Source organism: Triplophysa rosa, linkage group LG25 (genome assembly GCF_024868665.1).
Source record: "Triplophysa rosa linkage group LG25, Trosa_1v2, whole genome shotgun sequence".
NCBI classification, from domain to species: domain Eukaryota; kingdom Metazoa; phylum Chordata; class Actinopteri; order Cypriniformes; family Nemacheilidae; genus Triplophysa; species Triplophysa rosa.
Genome location: NC_079914.1, coordinates 1,033,319 through 1,056,004, shown reverse-complemented (window position 1 = coordinate 1,056,004; position 22,686 = coordinate 1,033,319). Strand labels below are relative to the sequence as shown.

At 39.3% G+C, this 22,686-nt stretch overlaps 1 protein-coding gene across 9 annotated transcripts in view; it reads right to left on the bottom strand.

Moving 5' to 3' along the window:
* tasora (transcription activation suppressor a) overlaps positions 1-21,549 on the bottom strand; it is a 91,573-nt gene extending 70,024 nt beyond the window's left edge. For all 9 annotated transcript variants that reach the window (XR_008962067.1, XR_008962069.1, XR_008962066.1 and 6 more), the window contains exons 1-2: positions 21,215-21,549; positions 7,818-7,963 (exon numbers count right to left, since the gene is read on the bottom strand). Coding sequence is in view for 5 of the 9 variants with exons in the window: in XM_057325552.1 (XP_057181535.1) it covers positions 7,818-7,963; positions 21,215-21,401 (333 nt within the window). In the remaining 4 variants the exon portion in view is untranslated. The remainder of the gene's footprint in view (positions 1-7,817; positions 7,964-21,214) is intronic.
* Between the last annotated feature and the right edge of the window lie 1,137 nt (positions 21,550-22,686).

Below are 22,686 nucleotides of genomic sequence, written 5' to 3'. Positions count from 1 at the left end.
CTTATAAAAAAGGTAATCGACTCTGAATCACGCGAACAAGCCATGACCTGTCCGAATCTTTAACCACAATGTACCTACGTCACTAGAAAAATCCCCGCCTACTGACTGCGAAAACTTAACTCTCTCCTCCCCAAACACTGTACTAGCTCATTCGTGACGTGTGCATCATGTCTAAGAGAAGCCGTGTTCTATGTAGTGAAACGAAGTCAGTCTTATTTTCACTACCAAAGGAAGAACTTCTGAGGAAAAAATGGTTACTATTTATTTTTCAAACGACACCAAAGGAGTATAAACCGAACGTTTTACTTTGCGCCCGTCATTTTACCGAAGATTGCTTCATCAATCTTGGCGCCTTTACTGCAGGATACATTAAACGTCTTTCCTTAAAAGATGTTGCAATACCAACTTTATTTGGACCTGTAAGCTCCACCGAATCACAACCTGTAAGTGTGACTCTTTATTTTTGTCTTTACTTAAAATTAAATTTGTGTGACGTTATCTCATGTCTGTGTTTAGCTAACGTTACCGTTATTTTTGGGGTTGTTACTGTTTGTTTACCTAACGTTAGCTATAAACTCGTTGCGCTAATGTAAGTGTTCAACCATATTAACTCGCAAAGTCTTTATTTCAAGAACTGCGTGGTGTACTATAGTTATAATAACATCTGAAGATACGAACACCGTACACTGTATGCCGTGATAACTAACTGTTACAAGAGAAGTGTCTAAAACAGTCCTTTTTCTTACTGGCATCTGTATAAGGATTAAAGAATGATTCGTCAGACTCGGGCTCGAACTGGTAAGGTAAAATCGACGCCATCTCTCTCTATACACTGTTAATATCCAACCACCTGCAAACCGTAATACAGCAGTAATGATAGTTGGTCCATTTGCGACACATGCTGAACGCGTTTGACCAATCACAGCAGACTAGACCATTTGACCAATCACAGCAGACTAGACCATCTGACCAATCACAGCAGACTAGACCATCTGACCAATCACAGCAGACTACACTATCTGACCAATCAGATCAGACTACGCTGGCGGAAAGGCGGAGATTACACAGATGAATCGCGGAACGAATCATTTGAGAGTCAGTCAAGAAGTAAGGTAATAAAAACTGCTTATTATTACGAAATAATAGTATTTTTACATCATGTATGTACATAAACTTGTTGTCGGACACTCCATAAACCAAAATAAGCCCTTAAAAATATTGAGGAATGTACTCTTTAAAGATGGAGACAACCAGGGCATCCTTAAGTTGTGCAGGGATTTTCTCTTGTTCCCATATTTTATAAAGAAGGGCATGGATGTGTTTAAGGAGATCAGGGCCGCCTTCCTTTAGGACTTCTGCTGGAATGCCATCCGGACCAGCAGCCTTGTTGTTCTTCATCTTCCTAATATCATCCTGCACCTCTTTCAGGCTGGGTGGTTCTCCCATGCTCTCATTTATAGGCTGTTGAGGGAGTTTTTCGAGGGCCTCCATCTCAGGAGTTGTGTCCCTGTTCAGAAGATCCCCGTAATGCTCTTTCCACCTGTTTGCTTTTGCTTCCTTATCTTTCAGCAGCGTGAGCCCATCTTTAGAGCGAAGTGGGGTTAGGCAACAGTAGCTAGGGCCATATACCGCTCTTGTGGCATCAAAGAATCCTCTGGTGTCTCCAGAGTCAGCAAGCTGCTGGATCTCCAGAGCCTTCTTGGTCCACCACTGGTTCTTCAGTTTCCTAATGTTCAGTTGGACAGCTGCCTTCGCTTTGGCATGAGCTACTCTTTTCACCTTGCAATTGATGTTATTTTGCCAGGTGATAAAAGTTTGCCGTTTGATATCTAGAAGCTGTTGAATTTCGGTGTTGTTTTCATCATACCAGTCTTGATGTTTCTGCTTTTTGTGACCAAGGATGCTTTTGCTGCAGTTAATGATGGCAGAAGAGAGCCTGCCCCAGTGTTTTTCAACATCAGTTGGATACTGCTTGGGCAGGTCTACACTGAGGGCCGACTGGAGCTGTTGTTGGTAGGTGAACTCACCCAGACGCTCGATGTTAAGTTTTGGCTGGCTCTTTCTTTTCTGCATCCTTCTTTTCCGCATCAGGTGGATAAACATGATGGAGCGAATGAGATGGTGGTCAGTCCAGCATTCATCTGCACTGGTCATTGCTCTGGTATTCAATACATCACAATGGTCTTTGGTGCGGACGATGACGTAGTTGATGAGGTGCCAGAGTTTAGAGCGAGGATTCATCCATGATGTTTTGAATGTGTTCTTTTGGCGAAAGAATGTGTTGGTGATGACCAGGTTGTGTTCTGAGCACTTTGTCAGAAATAGTGTGCCATTAGAGTTTGTGTTTCCAACCCCTTCTTTCCCTAGCGTGCCTCTCCATAAATGGTGGTTTCGTCCCACTCTGGCATTGAAATCCCCAAGTAAGATTATCTTGCCCCCCTTGGGGACTCTGGATAGAGTTTTGTCAAGGTCAGCATAGAAGGTCTCCTTTACTTCATCCTGTGCATCAAGTGTTGGGGCATAAGCACTAATAACAGTGGCCATTTGACTGCTTGCAAGCATCAGGCGTACGGTCATCAGGCGTTCACTGATGCCCACAGGGAGTTCATAGAGGTAGTTGATGAGGCTGTTCTTAATAGCAAAACCGACAACATGGATACGTGGCTCGTTTGCAGGCTTTCCTTTCCAGAAGAAAGTGTATCCGCCTTTTTCCTCCCTCAGCTGCCCATCATCAGCCAGTCGGGTTTCGGAGAGCGCTGCGATGTCAATCTGGAATCTCTTTAGCTCCCTTGAGACGACGGCAGTTCGCCTTTCGGGTCGATCACTGGCTTTGTTGTCCATGAGGGTCCGCACATTCCAGGCTCCAATATATAACCGTTTGCATTGTTTCTGACCGCGTAATGGTGCTCCCTCTGGATGCGGTAGTCCAGACAGGAGTTTTCGAGGCAGGCAATTTTAGGGTACCTTTCTAACCCCCTCCCCTACTGGGGTGAGCAGAGAAGATCCTAAATAGGGCTGCTCAGTCATGGGTGCAGCTGCCGAAAAGCTCTTTCTGCCTTGGTCCAAGAGCTTAGCAACCTTCTAACACCCACCGCCTGTGTGCCAGGTTGTGGCTGGGAACTCCCAGACTACACTGTCCTGCCCCCGTCGCCACTTCCTGGTCGCCACAGGACTTTTTATCCATGATGTAGGATGGATTCCCTTTTGGGAGAACGCCTGCGCGTGATATCTTTTAACATGGGGAGACTGATGCGCCTGCAGCCACCACACGGTCCTTGGCAGAGGGGGGCCTAGTTCCAATGGCATGGAAATCCACAACGACTGGAGACCACCCTCTGCTCTGTTGCAGCCTTCATCAGCCTTCAGTGTCGTTGTGACATTATCCATTGTCATCCTCCGCACACGTCCGCCGTTGAGGTCTTTGAATCGCGCTTTGTCTGGAACCTCCCCCTCGACCTTACCGCCATGGGTGACCCTACCAGGAGCTAAAGCTCCCGACAGTATTGCTCTCAGGCTCATTGGAACACACAAGGTTCTCCACCACAACAAGGTAGCGATCCAGGGAGAACTCTATGACACTAGGACATGCACCTCTATGCATGCATCTCTAGGGTCGAGTTGGGTTTTTTTGACAAGGGGCCTTATAACAGCCACCGTATATGCTTTAGGTGCATGTTCTATGACACTAGGACATGCACCTAAAGCATATACGGTAGCTGTTATAAGGCCCCTTGTCAAAAAACCCCAACTCAACCCTAGAGAACAAGTTAACTACAGACCTATAGCGAATCTACCTTTCACATCTAAAGTTCTGGAAAAAGTAGTTTCAACTTAATTATGCTCCTTCATCCAAAGGAATGACATCAATGAAGAATTCCAGTCTGGATTTAGAGCACATCACAGTACAGAGACTGCTTTGATCAGAGTTACAAATGATCTGCTATTGGCGTCTGACCGAGGTTGTATCTCGTTATTGGTGCTGCTAGACCTTAGTGCTGCATTCGACACCATTGACCACAGCATACTCCTACATAGACTCGAAAATTACGTCGGCATTAAGGGAGTAGTTTTGAAATGGTTTAAATCTTATTTATTCGACCGTTTTCAATTTGTAGCAATAAACAATGAGGTGTTGCGCAAATTCCAAGTCCAGTACGGTGTACCACAGGGCTCAGTCTTAGGCATTATACATGCTACCTCTAGGAGATATTATAAAGCGACACAGAGTTAGCTTTCAATGTTATGCTGATGATACCCAACTTTATATTTCCTCGAAGCCTCATGAAATGCATCAATTAATGGAATGCATAGTCGATATAAAAACTGGATGAGTAACTTTTTATTACTGAACTCGGACAAAACAAAAGTGTTACTTATTGGACCGAAAACCACCATACGTAACAACGAAGAATACTGCTTAACTATTGACGGATGTTCCATCAAACCCTCATCGTCAGCAAAGAATCTTGGCGTTCTATTCGATAGTAATTTGTCATTTGAGAGCCATGTTGCCAACTCCATTTTAAGAATATATCTAAACTACGTCATATGCTGTCACTGTCAGATGCAGAGAAGTTAATCAAGACCAGATTACTGTAATGCACTATTAGGTGGTTGCCCTGCAGGCTTATTACAAAAACTCCAACTGGTCCAAAACGCGGCAGATCGAGTTCTAACATGTAATAAAAAATATGAGCATATTAGCCCGGTTCTGTCAACCTTGCACTGGTTGCCTATTAAGCATCGCATTAACTTTAAAATCTTGCTTATTACCCATAAAGCCTTACATGGTTTAGCTCCTCAGTACCTGAGTGAACTTCTCTTGTCTTACAGTCCTCCCCAAGAGCTGAGATGATAGAGCTGGATAAAGAAGGACGACTTGACACATCTTCACTACAAAATTTCAACTGCTACTAGATTATTAATGATAATCTTAAACCTATAATTTACCTGAAGTTTTTTTTATTTATTTTTTTAGCCTAGTTGTGCAAGCACTGTTGAGCTTGTGCAGACGCTGCAGCTTTTGTCAGCACGGAACTGGAATCTCCTGGTTGGGCCTGGGTTCTCCTGAGGGTTTTTTTTTCTCCGTTGGAGTTTTGGGTTCCTCGCCACCGTTTGCATACTGTTTTGCACCGTTTGCCTGGCCGGGGGCTGCTTCATTTATTTATTTTAAAGTTTTACATAATTAATATTACATATAGGAATTTACAGTCCGTTTAATATTTGAACTGTGTTTCTCTCTCCTTTATCGTAAATGTGTGCTTTAAATGATTTGCTTATAGTTAGGGATGTAACTAGTGTTGTTTTTGGCGGCCTGTTTTAATTTTAGTTTTAGTCTAGTCTTTGTGTCAAGCTGTCATTTTAGTTTTTATTAGTTTTAGTCACGTTCATACTCTTTTTAGTCTAGTCAAGTTTCAGTCGACTAAAAGTCTGAGCATTTTAGTCTTATTTTAGTCAGAATTATCCATGACTATTTTCGTCTAGTTTTAGTCATTGAAAATTGTATTTTAGTCTATTTTTAGTAATGCAATTCTATTTAACACAGTCAGTATGGTATAAGTACCTAGTAGTATAGACGAAACCAAAATTTTATTTTAGCCAAACCCATTTCAAACAAGGTTATCTTATTATATCATTGTTACCTTATAGACTCAAGAATACATCCATTCTAGACATGGAAGACGTCTGATTTGAATTTACAGCCATCGGTAGGGGTGGGAATCTCTAGGCCATGCGATTCGATTAAGATTCAGAGGGCTGCGATGCGATGATAAAACGATTCTCGATGCATCTTTTTCCTATAAACAAAATTCTTTGACTATTAAATTCAAAGAATTTGTCATAACCCAGACCGATTTTACTTCCAATATCCTTTATTAATAAAACAAATGGAAGTGATTTCGCAAGTCAACTGGAAGGTTACATTTGCCAGCATTGCAAAGAACCAACAGGAAAAGAGTGACTGCCCTCAGTGCCCTGTAGTAGCATACATAATGCAGTAAATTAATGCAGACTATTTTGCACATAGTACTGGAGCTAGAGAGGTTTAAAGTTATTATAGTTCACTGAAGTATTTTTTGTCTGAGTGTTCACTTTAACGGGACTTTTATTTTGACGGGTCTTTGGGAAGACGCTTGAGTTTTTGTGTTTGCAGATAGCTTCACTCAAACAGTAAAACGCTCGTAAAATAAACTCTCAGAGCAACTCTGGAGATGAAGTTCTTGTGTTCACATCCTCATACAGTGCAGACGCAGATAAATCCTCGACCATCACTCGTGTTGTATGTTAAACTGTGCACATAATTCACTCAGACACGCAGAAAAGACAGACGATATTTAAATAACAGGATTCCGCTCCGCATCTAGGTTAAAGCATCAGACGAAATAACGTTATAACATTTCGTCTCGTCTTGTTTTGGTCATCGAAAATGAAGAGACATTTTAGCATAGTTTTTATTTTGTAAACCACATTTAGTCTCTTTTTATTCGTCAACAACATTGCATTATACATTTAATTATAGTCATCGTCACATGACCAGCATTTACGTTGCGTCTCATCTCGATTTCGTCACGTGATAAAGGTTCGTTGACGACCATATTTCGTCATAATTTTCGTTGACGAAAGCAACACTAGATGTAACGATTCACCGTGAGCCGGTTGAAAATCGGTTATAATGAGTGACGATTCAAATCGGTTGAGGTGTGAATTGAATCGCAATACATTTTTTGAACAGCAGGGGCCGCTATTTTCACTGCAAATCTAAACGTGGACATGCTGATATTTCTTAAATGCAAAAAAATCCAAGAAAAGCTCAGACAGTATTAGTTTGTTTATATTAAAGAGACTTTTTCTATTATTAATTTGTTATAAAATTGCAGTTTAGTTTTGTTATTTGAAATAAAACATTATTTTATTATACAAAGAAACGTGAAGCATTTAAGAAATAATGCAAGGGAAGTTGTTCATTTCTAATTTGTTTCAACTCATTTTGTAAAAATAAATCGTGAGTAAATCGTGAATAAATCGCATCGTGAGATCAGAATCGTGACTCGCATCGCATCGTGAGCTGAGTGAATCGTTACATCCCTACTTATAGTCAATATGTTTTATGTACAGCTGCTTTGTAACAATGAAAATGTCAATGTCAATTCAGTGCCATTCAAAGTCAATAGGACAGGCTCATCCATTTCATTGCACTCCATATTAAAAATGTTACAAATCTCAATATCAATCTGAAACGATCTTCACAATAACAACATCACATACGTCAACAAAACAGCTGGCTTCTCAGTGCGCCGCCATTTTGAAACCTCTTGAAATCATATTATTTGATTTACGTCTTCTTATAGGTTCTCTGTGCATAGAGGCTTTTGCTGCCAAAGGGAGGTGGTGTTTAGAGGTTTTTGCCCACAAATCAATATTTCCCTTTTATCAACCCTTTATTGTCATCGAAAAAGAAAAAAGCGGCCACCTTAAGTTACAATTTTTATTACATTTTTGGTTAAAGCAATTAAAAATTAAATCTGTTCATAATGACAAATTTTACTAGGAGACAATTAGAACGTATTAAGGCATACACATCTTCTTAGGCCGAGATCTCTTCAAACTAAATTAAAAGGTCCTGACATTCGTAATAACGGCATTAAAAACAGCGAAGAGCTCAACTTATGTTAGGGCTGTGCGATTAATCGAAAAGAAACCGCACGGGAATGGGAATTGCAATTAATCGGGCAGCCCTAACTCATGTGAAGAGCTCATCTCTGATAATACAGTCCAGGCAAAACAAATACATACAACCCAGGCAAACAAAGACTCACATCTTTCTCCAGTAGCTCATTGTGGATCAGGCGGGGCTTGGAGTACACAAATGTCCCAATGGACAAGGAATCCTTGTAACTTGAAGTAAGGATCTGCAGTATGTCGGCAAACTCTCTCGAGTCTGTTGACACATACTGAAATAGAGCTGTGAACAGAGAGCAAAACCAACAATCATTATTCCACTTAAATCATTATTGATTAACAACTCCAGTTACACCTTAAAAAGCATAATGCATGTAAATACACACAACGACTCAAGAAAGTAACGTGTACACACTTCCTTTCTTTTTCGGTTTGATGCCATGTATATGAAATGTGTGCATAGCCGGCCCGAGGCTTAATAGAACTAAGCGGCTGCTTAGAGCACATGAAATGACAGCTTGATTTTTTTTTAGATTTTTTTGTAATATTATACAAGGCTGCCAACTCTCCCATATGCGGCCTAAGACTCTTGCAATCGATTCTGTCTAAAAGCCTAACTGTGCAATCATTTTACAATGCAACAGTGCTAAATAAGTGAGGCGGCCAAACTGAAGGCGGGAGCCGAGTGGTGACCAATCAAATCAGAGAAGAGGGAGATACTGTTCATGGCTTCAGCAAGACGCTTCCGTTTGTTAAAAAGAGTGGAAAGTGTGCAGCTAAACATTCAACATTCGACAACTGTTTAACGGTAGATACGTTGAACGGCCAACAGAGCCCGACCGATTTATCTGTTTGCCGATTTTTGTTTGTCTGTATGTCTGTGCGCTGAGATAAGTCAGGGCTCTAGAGTGCGACCAATTTGGTCGCACATGCGACCTAATTTCTCAATGGTGCGATTAAAAAAAATCTGAGGTTGCACCGGTGCGACCAGCCGTTCGAGGGAAAAAAGTCTCTGCGAAAGTCTCCCTGTGGTTCAACAACAGACACATTAGGCCCATATCATGGTCTAAACCAATCAGAGATAGTGAAGGGCAGAACCCCTCTGGCCGTGGTCCAGATACTCATGTACGTGTGTGTACGTTTGAAAATGCTGTGCTGCAGTCGGACAGAGAGGTGAGTAGCCTAGGCCCGTCAGATAAACAGAGAGTGGATGATGAGAGAAGATGAACAGAACGATTGACAACTTTTTCGTTAAGAATGTTAAGTTAAGGCCTGATCCGTCCGAAAATCATAACCAATGCTCTGACACGCTAGACTAAATGGTCTCATTTTGCGACAAATTTTCCTGCCAGTGCGACAAGTTTTTCTTAATGGTCGCACCGGTGCGACTGTCAAACTGATCAATATATAATTTTTTGCATATTATAAATTTAATGCGCAGAAATGTTATATTGCGCAAGCTGCACATTCAGTCACTTATTTTCGTTTCCCCTCCTTCAACCATTCACTTATCTATCAGTGCCCCGCCCCCAAAGACGTAATTCACGGGTTACGGGTAAGAGGCGAAGGACTGAAAGAGCAGACGAGTGAAGCGCTCAATCTTGCAACTTAAATAAATATGCAGAATACAAGAATTTCCCCTGCTAAGGTACAAAACAGCAAAGATAACGAAATGTGTTGCATGTGTTTTGTGTGCAAGTATTGTATGCATGTGAAGCTAATGCAGGAAACACGTGTTTAAACTTTAAGCACTGAACTATTGTATAAAGATCTCTAACAATACTGCAAAGCATACAAAACGTTACACATCACGCTAAATACTATTTATTTGTGAGTCGCTATTGATAGAAGCCAAACGTGTATCAATGCAGCTTTCATGAAGAATAATCACTAAAAGCCTTCAGGTCTCGCGGGTTGTTTGAGATATGCGCGCGCCCAGAGAGTCAGAGCACAAAATACTAAACGGAGTTCTCTTTCACGCCTTCTTACTCTGAAATGGACATATTAACACAAAATAACCTAAAAATTCCCATATTAACAAGAAACTTTGTAAAGGTATTCAGTTTGTTTTGTGACCAAACAGTTGGGAATCAAAACACGTGTTCCAGTATATTGCGCGAGCTCTTATAGGGGCAGCAGCATAATAAAGATCTCTGTTTATAATGTTCATCAAACAACAACGGACGGGCCCAAAAACACTCACTGATATTAAAGGAATTGTGTTCTCTTATAGGAGTCTGTAGCGAGGAAGGCGGGGCGAGAGCCGTGGGGCGGGTAAGGCGGGGCCGGCAGCGTAAGTGGCAACGAGTGCCAGCTGTGCGACCGCCGGTCCCCGCATGCCTCACAGGGGAGCTCGGGAGCATAAGAGGACGAGCGACCGGACCATGGAGAGAGAGGACTCGGGCCCGGAAACAGGTTAAGTTTGTTTATGTTTGTGTGGCCGGCAGTCGTCCGTGAGGGGCTGCCGGCCTGTTTTATGGCTGTTTATGGTTTATTTGTTTTTGAATTAAAGTTTGTTAATGTTCGCCGGTGTTGTGCCGAAAACACACTCCCCGCCAGATTATGCACCCCCTTCAATAACACGCTGTCCGATTGTCTAATTCTAACCCCTCCCCACACCCAATCCTAATCCTAACCCCTCCCCTAACACCTAATCCTCACCCTAACCATTGTGGGGAGGGGGGGGTGCATAATCTGGCAGGGAGTGTGTTTTCGGCACGACACCAGTTCCCGCCTCCTTCCTTCCCTACATTGAACTTTAGTACATTGGCCAATGTAATAAAGTTCAATGTAGGGAAGGAAGGAGGCGGGAATAGAGGCGCAATTGCAAGCAAGTTACTTCGAAACTCAAGCACAAACGTTTTTATGTCTATCGTTAACATATCTGCTAACATGAGCTGGTGCATATGAAACAAACCAGCGCTGCCCTGTACAGATTAGACATGTAATGAAGTGAGTTTGTATGCACATTAAAATATTGAACCTTGTATGTAAGATGCTTGCATGATTAAAGAAATGTACTACAGTTTATGTGAGATTGTCTTTAAGGTTCACTGAATGCATTGAATGAATCCCACTACTCGTGCAAGACATTATTGCAGCGTTATGTATGTGCGCAGGTGCTGAGCCAATAGCGTTCGAATGTACGCAGTAACGAAGCCCTTTCATTGGTTGAATGTACTGAATGAACACTCCCTTTACTTAACGAGTCAATTGAGTCAAAATGAAAAAAAAAAATTCTAATATCCTCTGTGTTGCAACAGTGCATTCATTTAATTGAATTTTAACTGGTTAAAGGTTAACTTTTGTTAATAAACTGTATTTAAAATAGATTATTTTAAATACAGTTTTTTAATTAAATATATATTGAAATAAATATCGTTATCAATCAATATAGAAAAAAACTATCGAGTTTACTTTTTTGCCATATCGCCCAGCCCTAACATGAATAGGCAGGTAACTGACAAATGACATTAATGTTACATACAGATGGATAAATTAGGGCCATATAATTTTTAGTTTACGTAAATTTGTTTTATTTTGTCTAAGTTCTGTGTATTTCATTTTTGTACTATACAATAGAGGTATATTTGTCCACATTAGTTACTGTAGTATATAGAGATGCACCGATTGCCATTTTCTTTGCCGATTCCGGTTTCCGATTTTATTATAAGTGAAACCTCCTGATTCCGATTTTTTGCCGATTCCGATTTTCTATCCACAAACTATAATTGACATTATACTGTATATAAAACCATATTAACTTTTCTTCAATGCACATTTTTTAATTTTCATTACATAAATGATTGAACATTACAATTTCCCCAAATTTCCCTAAATGCAGTTCTCCAAGCTGCATTAAATTACAGAATCTTCTCTTTCCCAAACAACTCTTAAATTGAAGAACTCTGTGACTGAAAAGAAGTACAAATAATAAAATATAACTAAACATGTCACTTAATTTACCTTTTTCATTTTTGTACTGATCTCACAAAAGTCTAAGATAACAATAAAATACTTATTTTCACAACTTTATTCTTGTCTGTTTCTGTTTATGAAACAAAAATTGCTTTATTTCATTTTTTCTGAAATGAAAAATAAATTGTCTTTATCTTGGGTCTGTAGTATTAAAAGAAGTGGGTTGATTTTTGCTGCAACTTTAATAAAAATGTAAAAAATCGTATGAGTGAATTCTACTAATTCTACTCTAAAGATGTATAGAGAGAGCATATGTTCGCGAAGTTCAGGTGTTTGTTTGTTCACTGCATTTGGGCGATGAATGTTATATAAATGGTGGATATAACGCTGGATTTGGAGATCGTTTGAAACTGATATATGGAGCCGTCCCAGAGCTAAAAGATGTCGGACATGAACCGCATGCGGTGAGTGAAACTGACGTCTGTGTTTTGTTGGAAATGGATGCGCACGTGCTTTAGTTCAGCCTACCCCGCACCCACCCCGCCCCCCCCCCGCGCACGCGCTAAGCCTATATGTTTTCAGAAATAATCGTACAGCTGTATCTATCTTTTATAAAAGTGATCAAAATAAAAATACTCTTCGAAGATACGAAGTATGCAATACTACTCTATAGTTACTCAAGATTAATATGAGACTGGCAGAAACCGCGTGTGTTAGGGCCACTTTAACATAAATGTTTCGTTTCGTATTCCCTTTCTTATTCATTTCTTATTTATTTGTTTATGCACAGTGTGTGCCGTGATTACTCGTTTTGTTAATATAGGCAACTTATTTAACGTAAAGGTTTTTTATTTTCATTTCTTATTTTTCGCATAGTGTGTGCAGTGGTTATTAGGGGTGTAACGGTTCAAATTACTCACAGTTCGGTTTGTGTCACGGTTTTAGGGTCTCGGTTTCGGTTCGGTTTGTGCTATGTTCAGGGAAAAGGGACTACTGACAAATAAAAATAAGAACAAATAATCAAGCTACAAGTAACAGCACCAATAAAACAACAGAGCAAAGCAGAAAATAAAATAAGATACTGTGTATACTGTATACCTTTCAAGGTAGAAATGGATTAATGTAATCAAATAAAACATAACATTGCATTTAAATAAAGATGAATCATAATTGAAGTTACAGAAGCTATTGAGTCACAAGCAGAGAGTGATTTCCTTTACTTTTAACAGACAGCAGGAATATGCTGCTGTCGCTTTAAGAGGAATGAAACAGATCCAGTTCACTGATACTGTACACATGCGCTGTTTTTCTTCTGTTTTGTCCATTCGCTTAAGACATAACCTACTATGTTTGTTAAGATACTCGACAAGAGGGGCATGTTGACCTACTTCGTGATTGATTTTGTCCGTTTAAGCGCTTTAAAGACAACTCAATATTTGCGCCATGTCTCGAGACTTTCCTTATGCGCGCTTCGGATCTTCTCACAGCGCACAAGCTAGTTTTCTTGTGCATCATCTTGCACTTAAATGTTTAAAATGGCATGGCTTGAATGAGTGTAGTTTAAACAGCAACATGTGCTGTTCAGGTCTCACCTGCACTCGCGCGCTCACAACACCCGGGTGATGAAAGCATAAATGACAGGTCATATTACAGCATACGACAATCCTATTGAAATTTGTCTACGTTATTTGATTTGTTATAGGTATTAAATGTGTATCCATCGACAAACATACATTAGCTGAACTTTGTCAGTCTGTTTTACGCATTATAATTTTTAACGAACCATATTATAATTGCATCGTCAGATTTAAGATGAGCTGCCGAACCGTTGGTGGAGAACCGTGCGGTTCGTTTTTTTTACTGAGAACCGTTACACCCAGGCCCGGATTAAGAATCCAGGGGCCCCTGGGCACAAGTGTCTTGTAGACCCCCCCATACGCGCGGGCGCACAATAAAGTTTAAAGAAATAGCCTACAGGGTACTACGTGTAGGATCACCTACATCTTATACAGGATTACATTGCCAAGTTACAAACTATGATCACAACCTGAAAGAAAATAACAACACCTGTACACATTCTCCATCATGCAGGATTTACAACACAGCAATGCTTTTCTGGGCCAGCAACAACAATATCAAGACATCTCCCTGCATACTGTAACTCGCTGGCATTTCCAAGCACACACTGCCTCACCTCTACCTATTAATTCAGTTCTATCAGATTCTTTCATAATTCACAAACAAACACGCCGGATTCACAAAACTGTTTTTAAGAGAAAATATAAGAACTTTATTAAGATTAATTATAGGACGTTCTTAAGAATATTCTTAAAAGTAATTCTCAAATATTTTCTAATAAACATATTCATTTTTCTAAGAATTAATGGGGAGTCTTTGTCAATGATTATACTATAAGAGTAATTTGTCAATTTGATAAACTTCATTTGTGTAACAAGCACCTCGCGACTCACGTTCTTATGCAAGCGTGTAATGTGTTAAACTGCATTAACGAATATTATAGGTATACTTACACGAGTCTGTGTAAGTAAACATTTTGCAATGTATGTAAAAGCACTCTGGATTTTCTAATAACGAAGGCTAAAAATCGGTAAAGTAAGGCAGTTAGACCTGATCAACATTATATCAAAATTCATTATTGGCGAAGAAACACCACCAAATACATGTAAAAAAATCTTATTTTTTGAGATTTTAAAGAGAACCGTGAGGGTATTCTAACTTAGCCTATAGATTATATTTACAACAATAAAGCCGTTTTCATTTACATATTTTCAGTTTCTACTGTCAGTTCTAACTAAACGCGACATCTAACAAATCATCATAAAAAGCGGCGATTTTGGCTATATTCTTTCATACAACCTTTGTCTAGGTAACCATATGCATATTTACAGACGAAATGTGTTCATGTTTATACATTCAAACAGTAGATAACAGTGACAGGTTGTTGGAAATGCTGTTTTGTACTCATTTCATTCAGGAGTCACCTGTGGAATGTGCTGCTTCTTCCTGCCGCTCACTAAGACGATCCCTGCGTGTGGAAAGAGTGGCCTTGCGCTCGCGGGACAGCACTGGCGACATTTTTCCACTGAATGAAAGCTTTATCGGAAGGTCGCTGGATATTTCGCTTTGTGCTTCTCCTGAACAAAAGCTGCTAAAGGGCTTGTAAAAGTTACTATATCAAGAGACAGACTTGCGTACGTTAGAAACACTGTTTTGTGTGCGCACTTGCGTGTGTGCGGGCCAGAGAGGCACACGGCAGAATGAACATAGCGAAAACATTGTTATGTGAAATGTTCTCCCCCTTTCATGGGCCCCTGGGCCGGTGCCCATAATGCCCATTGGATAATCCGGCCCTGGTTACACCCCTAGTGGTTATTCATTTTGTAGGTCTGTGTTTAATACAAGCAAATGTCATTGCATTTTTTTGTAGTTTTGTGTGTTTTTATTAAGAAAGATATTAGACCCACCATTAATTCAAGCCATTCCCAAATTGCCGCTAAATCAAAAACCGTAGTAAAATGCATCATGCGCACGGCCGCATCTTTGACCACCCCACAGCAAACCCCCCCACCCACGGTGTCACCGGTACTACCGGTATTTTTACACGTCTATTAACCGGTGGAAAAAAATTAATCACTGCCACATCCCATGTCAGTACAATCGGTAATGTAGCAGTATCTTTCTGCAGTCCAAAAGATGGCAGTGCGCTCGTCGCATAAGTCTGTTGAATAGTGATTCAATGCCAAGTTCTTACCTAGTTGGTAAGATGGAATGCTATAAAGTAAATAAACAATGTCCCTGTCTTTTGCTCTCCCAATGAGCTTATCATATTCGTTTGCTACATTAATAGAGCCCTATGATTTCTGCTGAATTTCACATTTTTAATAAATCAATTTAAAAAAAGCTTATTTTCGTCCATAAAGTGTATTGTTAAATATCCTGCATCAATTACATATACTGTATTTGTCATGTCATTATAAGTGTTGGATCACATAATTTGAATGATCATTGCAATAAAATGTGTTTATGTAGCCTACAGTATATACTGTATTCTACAGCACCTCCCGTTGTTTGTCCAAACTTTTGACTGGTAATGTACTATAATATACACAAAGAATATCGGGCCAATATATCAATATCGGACTGTTTTTACTCCCTAATATCGCTATCGGCCCTCAAAAAACCCACATCGGTCGGAATCTTGTTTTATCCACTGATGCAAACTACAAAACGCTGTTTTAGACGGAATATATGTCATTTATGTGATTTATGTAATGTAATTCCTCTCTCTCTCTCTCTCTCAAAGTGCGGAGCTTCCATTGGAAACAATTTAAAATTTGCATGGTCGCGGCAATCTCTGCAAAAATATCACTCGCAAATTATATTTTTTTGCCGCAAATGCGACAGTTTTAGTGGCAGTCTTAGGGCTGTCATGATTATGAAATTTGGCTGACGATTAATTGTCTAATAAATCATTGCGATTACGACAATTAATGTCTGTTTTAGAGCTTTGACTTTTAATTCTCATACATTTTTTATTCAGCTTTGAAACGACCATATTGTTCTGAATATAAAAACTATGTTATTTTTCTTGGAAATACATAGGAAAAAATTGGGTCATCATACTTAAGGCTTTTTACAGGCTTTTACCTGTCAATAATACAACCGCCAAATACTTGTAAATTAAGTAAATTGATCAGGTGTGAATTGAAGCCACCATTAAAATGCTATCAGTCATAGAAAAGCTTCTAGTCTGTTTTTTTCTCACTTGCCAGACTACAATAAAAGTTCACTTCTATGTTAATGAGATTTTAGTAGACTGGTTTTCACACTGAAATAATATTAAATTGTACTAATGTTATAGAAGTAAACTTTTATTGTAGTCTTGCAAGTGAGAAAAAAACAGAGAGGTAGGAGAGGTAGGCTGAACTAAAGCACGTGCGCATCCATTGCCAAACAAAACACAGACATTAGTTTCACTCACCGCATGCGGTTAAATGTCCGGCATCTTTAGCTCTGGGACGGCTCCATATATCAGTTTCAAACGATCTCCAAATCCAGCGTTATATCCACCATTTATATAACATTCATCACCCAAATGCAGTGAACAAACACCTGAACTTCGTGAACGTATGCTCTCTCTCCTGCACACAAGTGAAAGTGACGTCTGCGCATGCTCCTTCTCCTGCTCTCCTTGCTGCCGCATGCTTTTCCGGGAGAATTGTCCAATAAGGGACAAAGAAAAGTTTTTACGAAACAGTTTTATATGTTCGAAAAAACCTTTACGAAACCTGTACGATCGCTGGGGGAGTGTATCGAGCACAGAAATACTACATAATACGCCCAACTAGGGCTGCACGATAATTTATCGTGATACTACTAAAACCTATTGAAATCAAGCTGGCTGCGATATGCAATGTGTCGATATTTTTTTTAATGCGTAGCTTGTCCGTGAAGCACGGCTCTGGGATCAGTAGGAAATGCTGCTCGATCTAAAAGTCGCTTATAATGTGCATTTGAAAAAGCAACACCTGTCAAACATGATCATTATAAATATACTTTATTATCATAAAAATACCTGATGAGGGTTGAGTAACAATGATAAAAAGTTGTCCATAGGCATTTCCTAGATTCTAGAACTTATGGTCTTCTTCTGCAGTGTGTATTTGGAGTTTCCGCACGAGAGCGCTCTCTGGCTTTCGGATGGAGCAGCATTTTCCCGTACTTCACTCATAAATCACATGATATTTATTGTCGGTTTATCGCGACAGCCCTACTCTCAACTCGTTTTTTGACAAGTTGACCATGGTAAGCATGAGAAGACAGCACGTTTAACATTGTAAAGAAGTCAGAATGCATGACACACCGTTGCACCACCCCTTTAAAAAGAGTCTACAGAGAAGCTTTGTCATTGATTGGTGCTAAATAGAGAGACTGTAATCTGAATTCATTTGAACCAACAGAAATTGTGTTTGTCAAAAAGTATATATTTAATTGTTAAAGCAAAATGAAAGGTCTCGTGTTGTTACGTTCTTATGATGATTTTATTGTGTATTAAGGATACTTTTTCTCATGTTCACACTAGGGCTGAAACGATTCCTCGAGTTACTCGAGTAATTTGAATACAAAAAAATAAAATTGCCTCGAAGATTTGTTTAATCTATTTAACTACAGTACACACAGAGCACTGCGTTTCCCTAAGGACCGTTATTACTAAAGCACAGCCCGCTAAACTCTATACGTTACAGGGCTCTCAAGCCTCACGCATTCACCTTGAGACACGCATTTAGTTCACACGCTCACACGTATTTCTCATGCTGATACATAAGTGATAGCTTATTGAAATGGTGAACTGCTATTTTACTTAGTTTTAGTCAATTTTGCGAGTGAAACTTGTTTTCCGGCTGCATCGAGTCCATAAAACTAAATGCGGACTAGTGGATGCCGAATCCTGTTATTTACACATGCCATCTGGCTGTTCTGCATGTCTGAGTGAATAAACTGCACAGTTTAACGTGCTACACGTGTGATGCTCTTGAATGTGTCTGCGTCTGCGCTTTATGTGGACATGAACACATGAACATCATCTCCAGAGTTGCTCTGAGAGCTTATTTCACAAACGTTTTATTGTTTGAGTGAAGAAACAGACATACTAAAAAATAAGCCTCTTCCGACAATCTGCCAAAATAAAGTCTGGTCAACTCGGTATTTTATGTGGACAAATATATTACTATTTAATATAGTAAACACCTGTAAAATTGCGTTTTTCCATTTTAAGAATATATCTAAACTACGTCATATGCTGTCAATGTCAGATGCAGAGAAGTTAATTCATGCATTCATGACATCAAGACTAGACTACTGTAATGCACTGTTAGGTGGTTGCCCTGCAGGCTTATTACAAAAACTCCAATTGGTCCAAAACGCGGCAGCTCGAGTTCTTACACGTACAAAAAAGTATGAACATATTAGCCCGGTTCTGTCAACCTTGCACTGGTTACCTATAAAGCATCGCGTTAACTTTAAAATCTTGCTTATTACCTATAAAGCCTTACATGGTTTAGCTCCTCAGTACTTGAATGAACTCCTTTTGTATTACAGTCCTTCACGTGCATTACGCTCTCAGGCGTCCTGTCAGTTGGTAATACCTAGAATTTCAAAATCAAGTGCAGGTGGTAGATCCTTTTCCTATCTAGCGCCTAAACTTTGGAATAGTCTTCCCTGCACTGTCCGGGAGGCAGACACACTCTGTCAGTTTAAATCTAGACTAAAGACGCATCTTTTTAATCTTGCATACACTACTCTTCCATAATATAAATCTCTCAGAGGGTTTAGGCTGCATTAGTTAGATCAACCGGAACCAAAAACACAACTGATGTACTTGTTGCATCAAAGAGTACAGAACAGTACTCTACTCTCAGCCAGTCTTGTCTCATTGTTCCAAGGTTACCACAGCGAGCAGGATGCAGTTCATGGCCTGACCTGATGGTAGAGCGGAGAATGGGAAGTGGGGACCTGACAAGAGCTGAGATGATAGAGCTGGATAAAGAAGGACGCGGTCTCTTGACATGTCTTCACCACAAAATTTCAAATGCTATTAGATTATTAATGATAATCTTAAACTATAATTTATTTTATTATTAAGTTTATTTATTTTATTTAGCCTTGTTGTGCAAGTCTCTGGAGCTTGTGCAGAGGCAGCAGCTTTTGCCAGAGGGGAACTGGAATCCCCTGGTTGGGCCTGGGTGTCTCCTGAGGTTTTTTTTCTCGCATTAGAGTTTTGGGTTCCTCGCCACCGTTTGCATACTGTTTTTGCACTATCTGCCTGACCGGGGGGGCTGCTTTAGAATTTTAAAGTTTTACTTAATTAATATTGCATATAGGAATTTATAGTCTGTTATATTTGACCTGTGCTTCTCTCTCCTTTATCCTAAATGTGTGCTCTCACTGAGCGTGTGTGTGTGTGCGTACTTGTCTGTGTACGTACTGTGTGTGTGTGCGTGGTGTGTGTGTGTCTCTATGTCTATGTGTGTTAGTACGTGTGCATATTGTGTGTGTGGAGTGTTTTGTATGTGGGTATGTCTGTCTTCTGTGTTTTCAACTTTTCTTGTTTTTGCAGGTACAACTTTAATTTTTTGCTTAAGTCAATATGTCTATGTACAGCTGCTTTGTAACAATGAAAATTGTAAAAGCGCTTATAAATAAAGTTGAGTTGAGTTGAGTTAATATTAAAAAAAAGAAACTAATTTAGATAAACTAAATGCATCATGCATACGCTGAAGTTAGTTGTTTACCTTTGAAATTATTCTTTCTATTTTTATTAATGTTTCTTATTTATACATTTGTATTATATTGCATTTTGAATGTAATATGGCAATGTAATGTATTAAATGGGTTAACTTTTCACAGATATTATGTATGCAATTTCAGCAATAAAAATATTTTTTCTAAAAAGGAAACAAATTAGTTGTTCATTTTAAGAGACCCTGTCTTATTCAATTCAATTCAATTCAATTCAATTTTATTTATATAGCGCTTTTCACAATGTGCGCATTGTTCCAAAGCAGCTTTACAGGAGCAAATAAGAAAAACACAAAGGTAAAACACAGCACAGTGCATGGTGTTTATAGACCAAGCAAGATCATTATAATAAATAATATCTAATAAATAAATGAATAAATAAATAAATAAATGCAGTCTCCCGGTGAGCAAGCCAACACTGCACTGCTCTGCTGTGGCGAGGAACCCAAACTCCAATGCTGAATAATGGAGAAAAAAAAACCTCTTTATTTAGTATTGCACCTTAATAAAGAAAAAGTATTTATTATCCGAATACCCGATTAATCGATGGAAAATCAGTAGAATACTCGATTACTAAAATAATCGATAGCTGCAGCACTAGTTCACACAACACATGTAAATATAATCAAATAAAACTTAACAAAAGCATTCGCCTGTCGTTCATTCTTGCTGTGAAATGTGAAATTTGAAATAATCCAGCGCTGTCTCAAGTAATCAACAGATAAATGACGTTTCCTTAACTCCTCCGCGGTTAGGTTAGTTTTAAACGTGTCATATATCAAATAGTTCGTCTTGTTGTTCGAACTGAACAACAATTGTCTGAACAACACAAGTTGAGAGACCCTAAACTATTTAATGGTAGTGTATGTCTAGCCGTTTTAGCAGCCTAATAAAACGGATATATTTCACATGCAGTTTAACTGAACATCTAATAAAAACAAACGTCCAACGACTGACGTTGCTGATCAGTCAGACACATTAAGTGTTCGGTGTTCCTCAGGTGAACACATGGGTGTGGCAAATCACAGGTTACCGGAGGAAAGGTGCACAACTACAACAAACACAAGTAACGTTAACCGACAAAGATTCTGCAGCATCTCTTATATAATGTGTTAGTGCACAGCATCTCTGTGTAGCGAACTGCACACCTAAACAGCGTTTACAGGCATCACACAGACGCGCTGGACCTGATGACCAGAAAAACGCTGCCTAGGTAGGGTGCTCACCAGAGTTTGAAATACAGCCTTTAGGCAGAATAACTGGTAAAGAGTCAAATATAACTTAGGGGTCAGCGCACCTCTCTTCTCTCTGCTCTTTCGCGGAATGTGAAAGGTTCGTGTCGGATCTTCGGCTGGTTTTGCAGCCTGTCTTTCTTCATCGGGACCGTCCGCGCATCCAAACTCTTCCTCACCGCCGCCATTTTGGCTCCATTGAAGCGCAGACGTAGTGCCTTTATCGCTCAGTTTCACTCCTCGATGCTCCATTGCTAGTTTATTTAAGAGCTCCAAACATAAGTGTACGTGGATTCTCCTCGCAGCAGTGTCAATCTCAGGCAGCGCAGTGCTGATATCTTGTGCACGCGCTTACCCACACATATACACAAGCATACTCACGCTCGCCATGTGTGAGCGGATGACCGCAGCGCCTCCAACGGGCGCCATGAGCACTGCAGTGTGTCATGATCATCGTCTGATGATTTCAATGCGGAACTGCACAAGTGATGTCTGTTCACTTTACAATAAATTATCTGTCTCCATTTTTAGTTTTGCTCTCAATATACTTTTTCTATGACATACTTCAGAAATATAGTTAGGCCCATAGGCATATATACTTGGCTAATACTAAGACTATAAAAACATGGTTACTATATTATAATATAATATAATATTATGTTGATACCGTCTGTGTGCTCGTTGGTGCTGGAACATAAACTTTAGTTGTTGTTATATTTTGGCATCAAAGTTTTCTTTAAAAATGAAACTATATAACTGTAAATGTTTTATGTTTAGTCCTTTTGGTACATATGAGGTAACTTCTACATTAAGTGCTACTAAATGTATGTTAAATGCCTAAATAATAATATAATATATAAATAGTAAATTCATTTAAAGAAATCTTAAAGGGATATTTCACCCGAAAATTAAAATTCTGTCATCATTTACTCACCCTCAGCCAGGTTGTTCTGATGTCGTTGTTCTGATGAACAGAGAGAAAGATATTTGGAAGAATGTTAGCAATTTTCAATTCTGTGACATCATTGACTGCCATAGTAGGAAAAATTTAATGGTAGTCAAAGGTGCCCCAGAACTGTTTGTGTTCCTAAATTCTTCAAAATATCTCACTTTGTGTTCAACAGAACAACAAAATATACAATAATTGTTTTCCTACTATGGTAGTGGATGCTGTCACAGAACTGAAAATTGCTAACATTCTTCCAAATATCTTTCTCTCTGTTCATCAGAACAACGACATTTATACAGGTATGCAATGACATGAGGGTGAGCAAATAATGACAGAATTTTCATTTCTGGGTGACCTATCAGGAGGCAGGTGTAGAAAGGCATTGATGGCTGTCCAAACAAAATGTAATAAAATAAAACTTGACATGGCATTGGAAGTGTTTAGAAACATACTCAAAACTCATTCACACAGAATATGTAGTTTTAGCAATTTCCAAGTATGATTTTCAAGGAAGTTGCAAAGAGCATCCTGTTGACTTTAACAAGTCATTACAAACAAGTTTAATTTTTACCGTTGTTTAATTTTCTT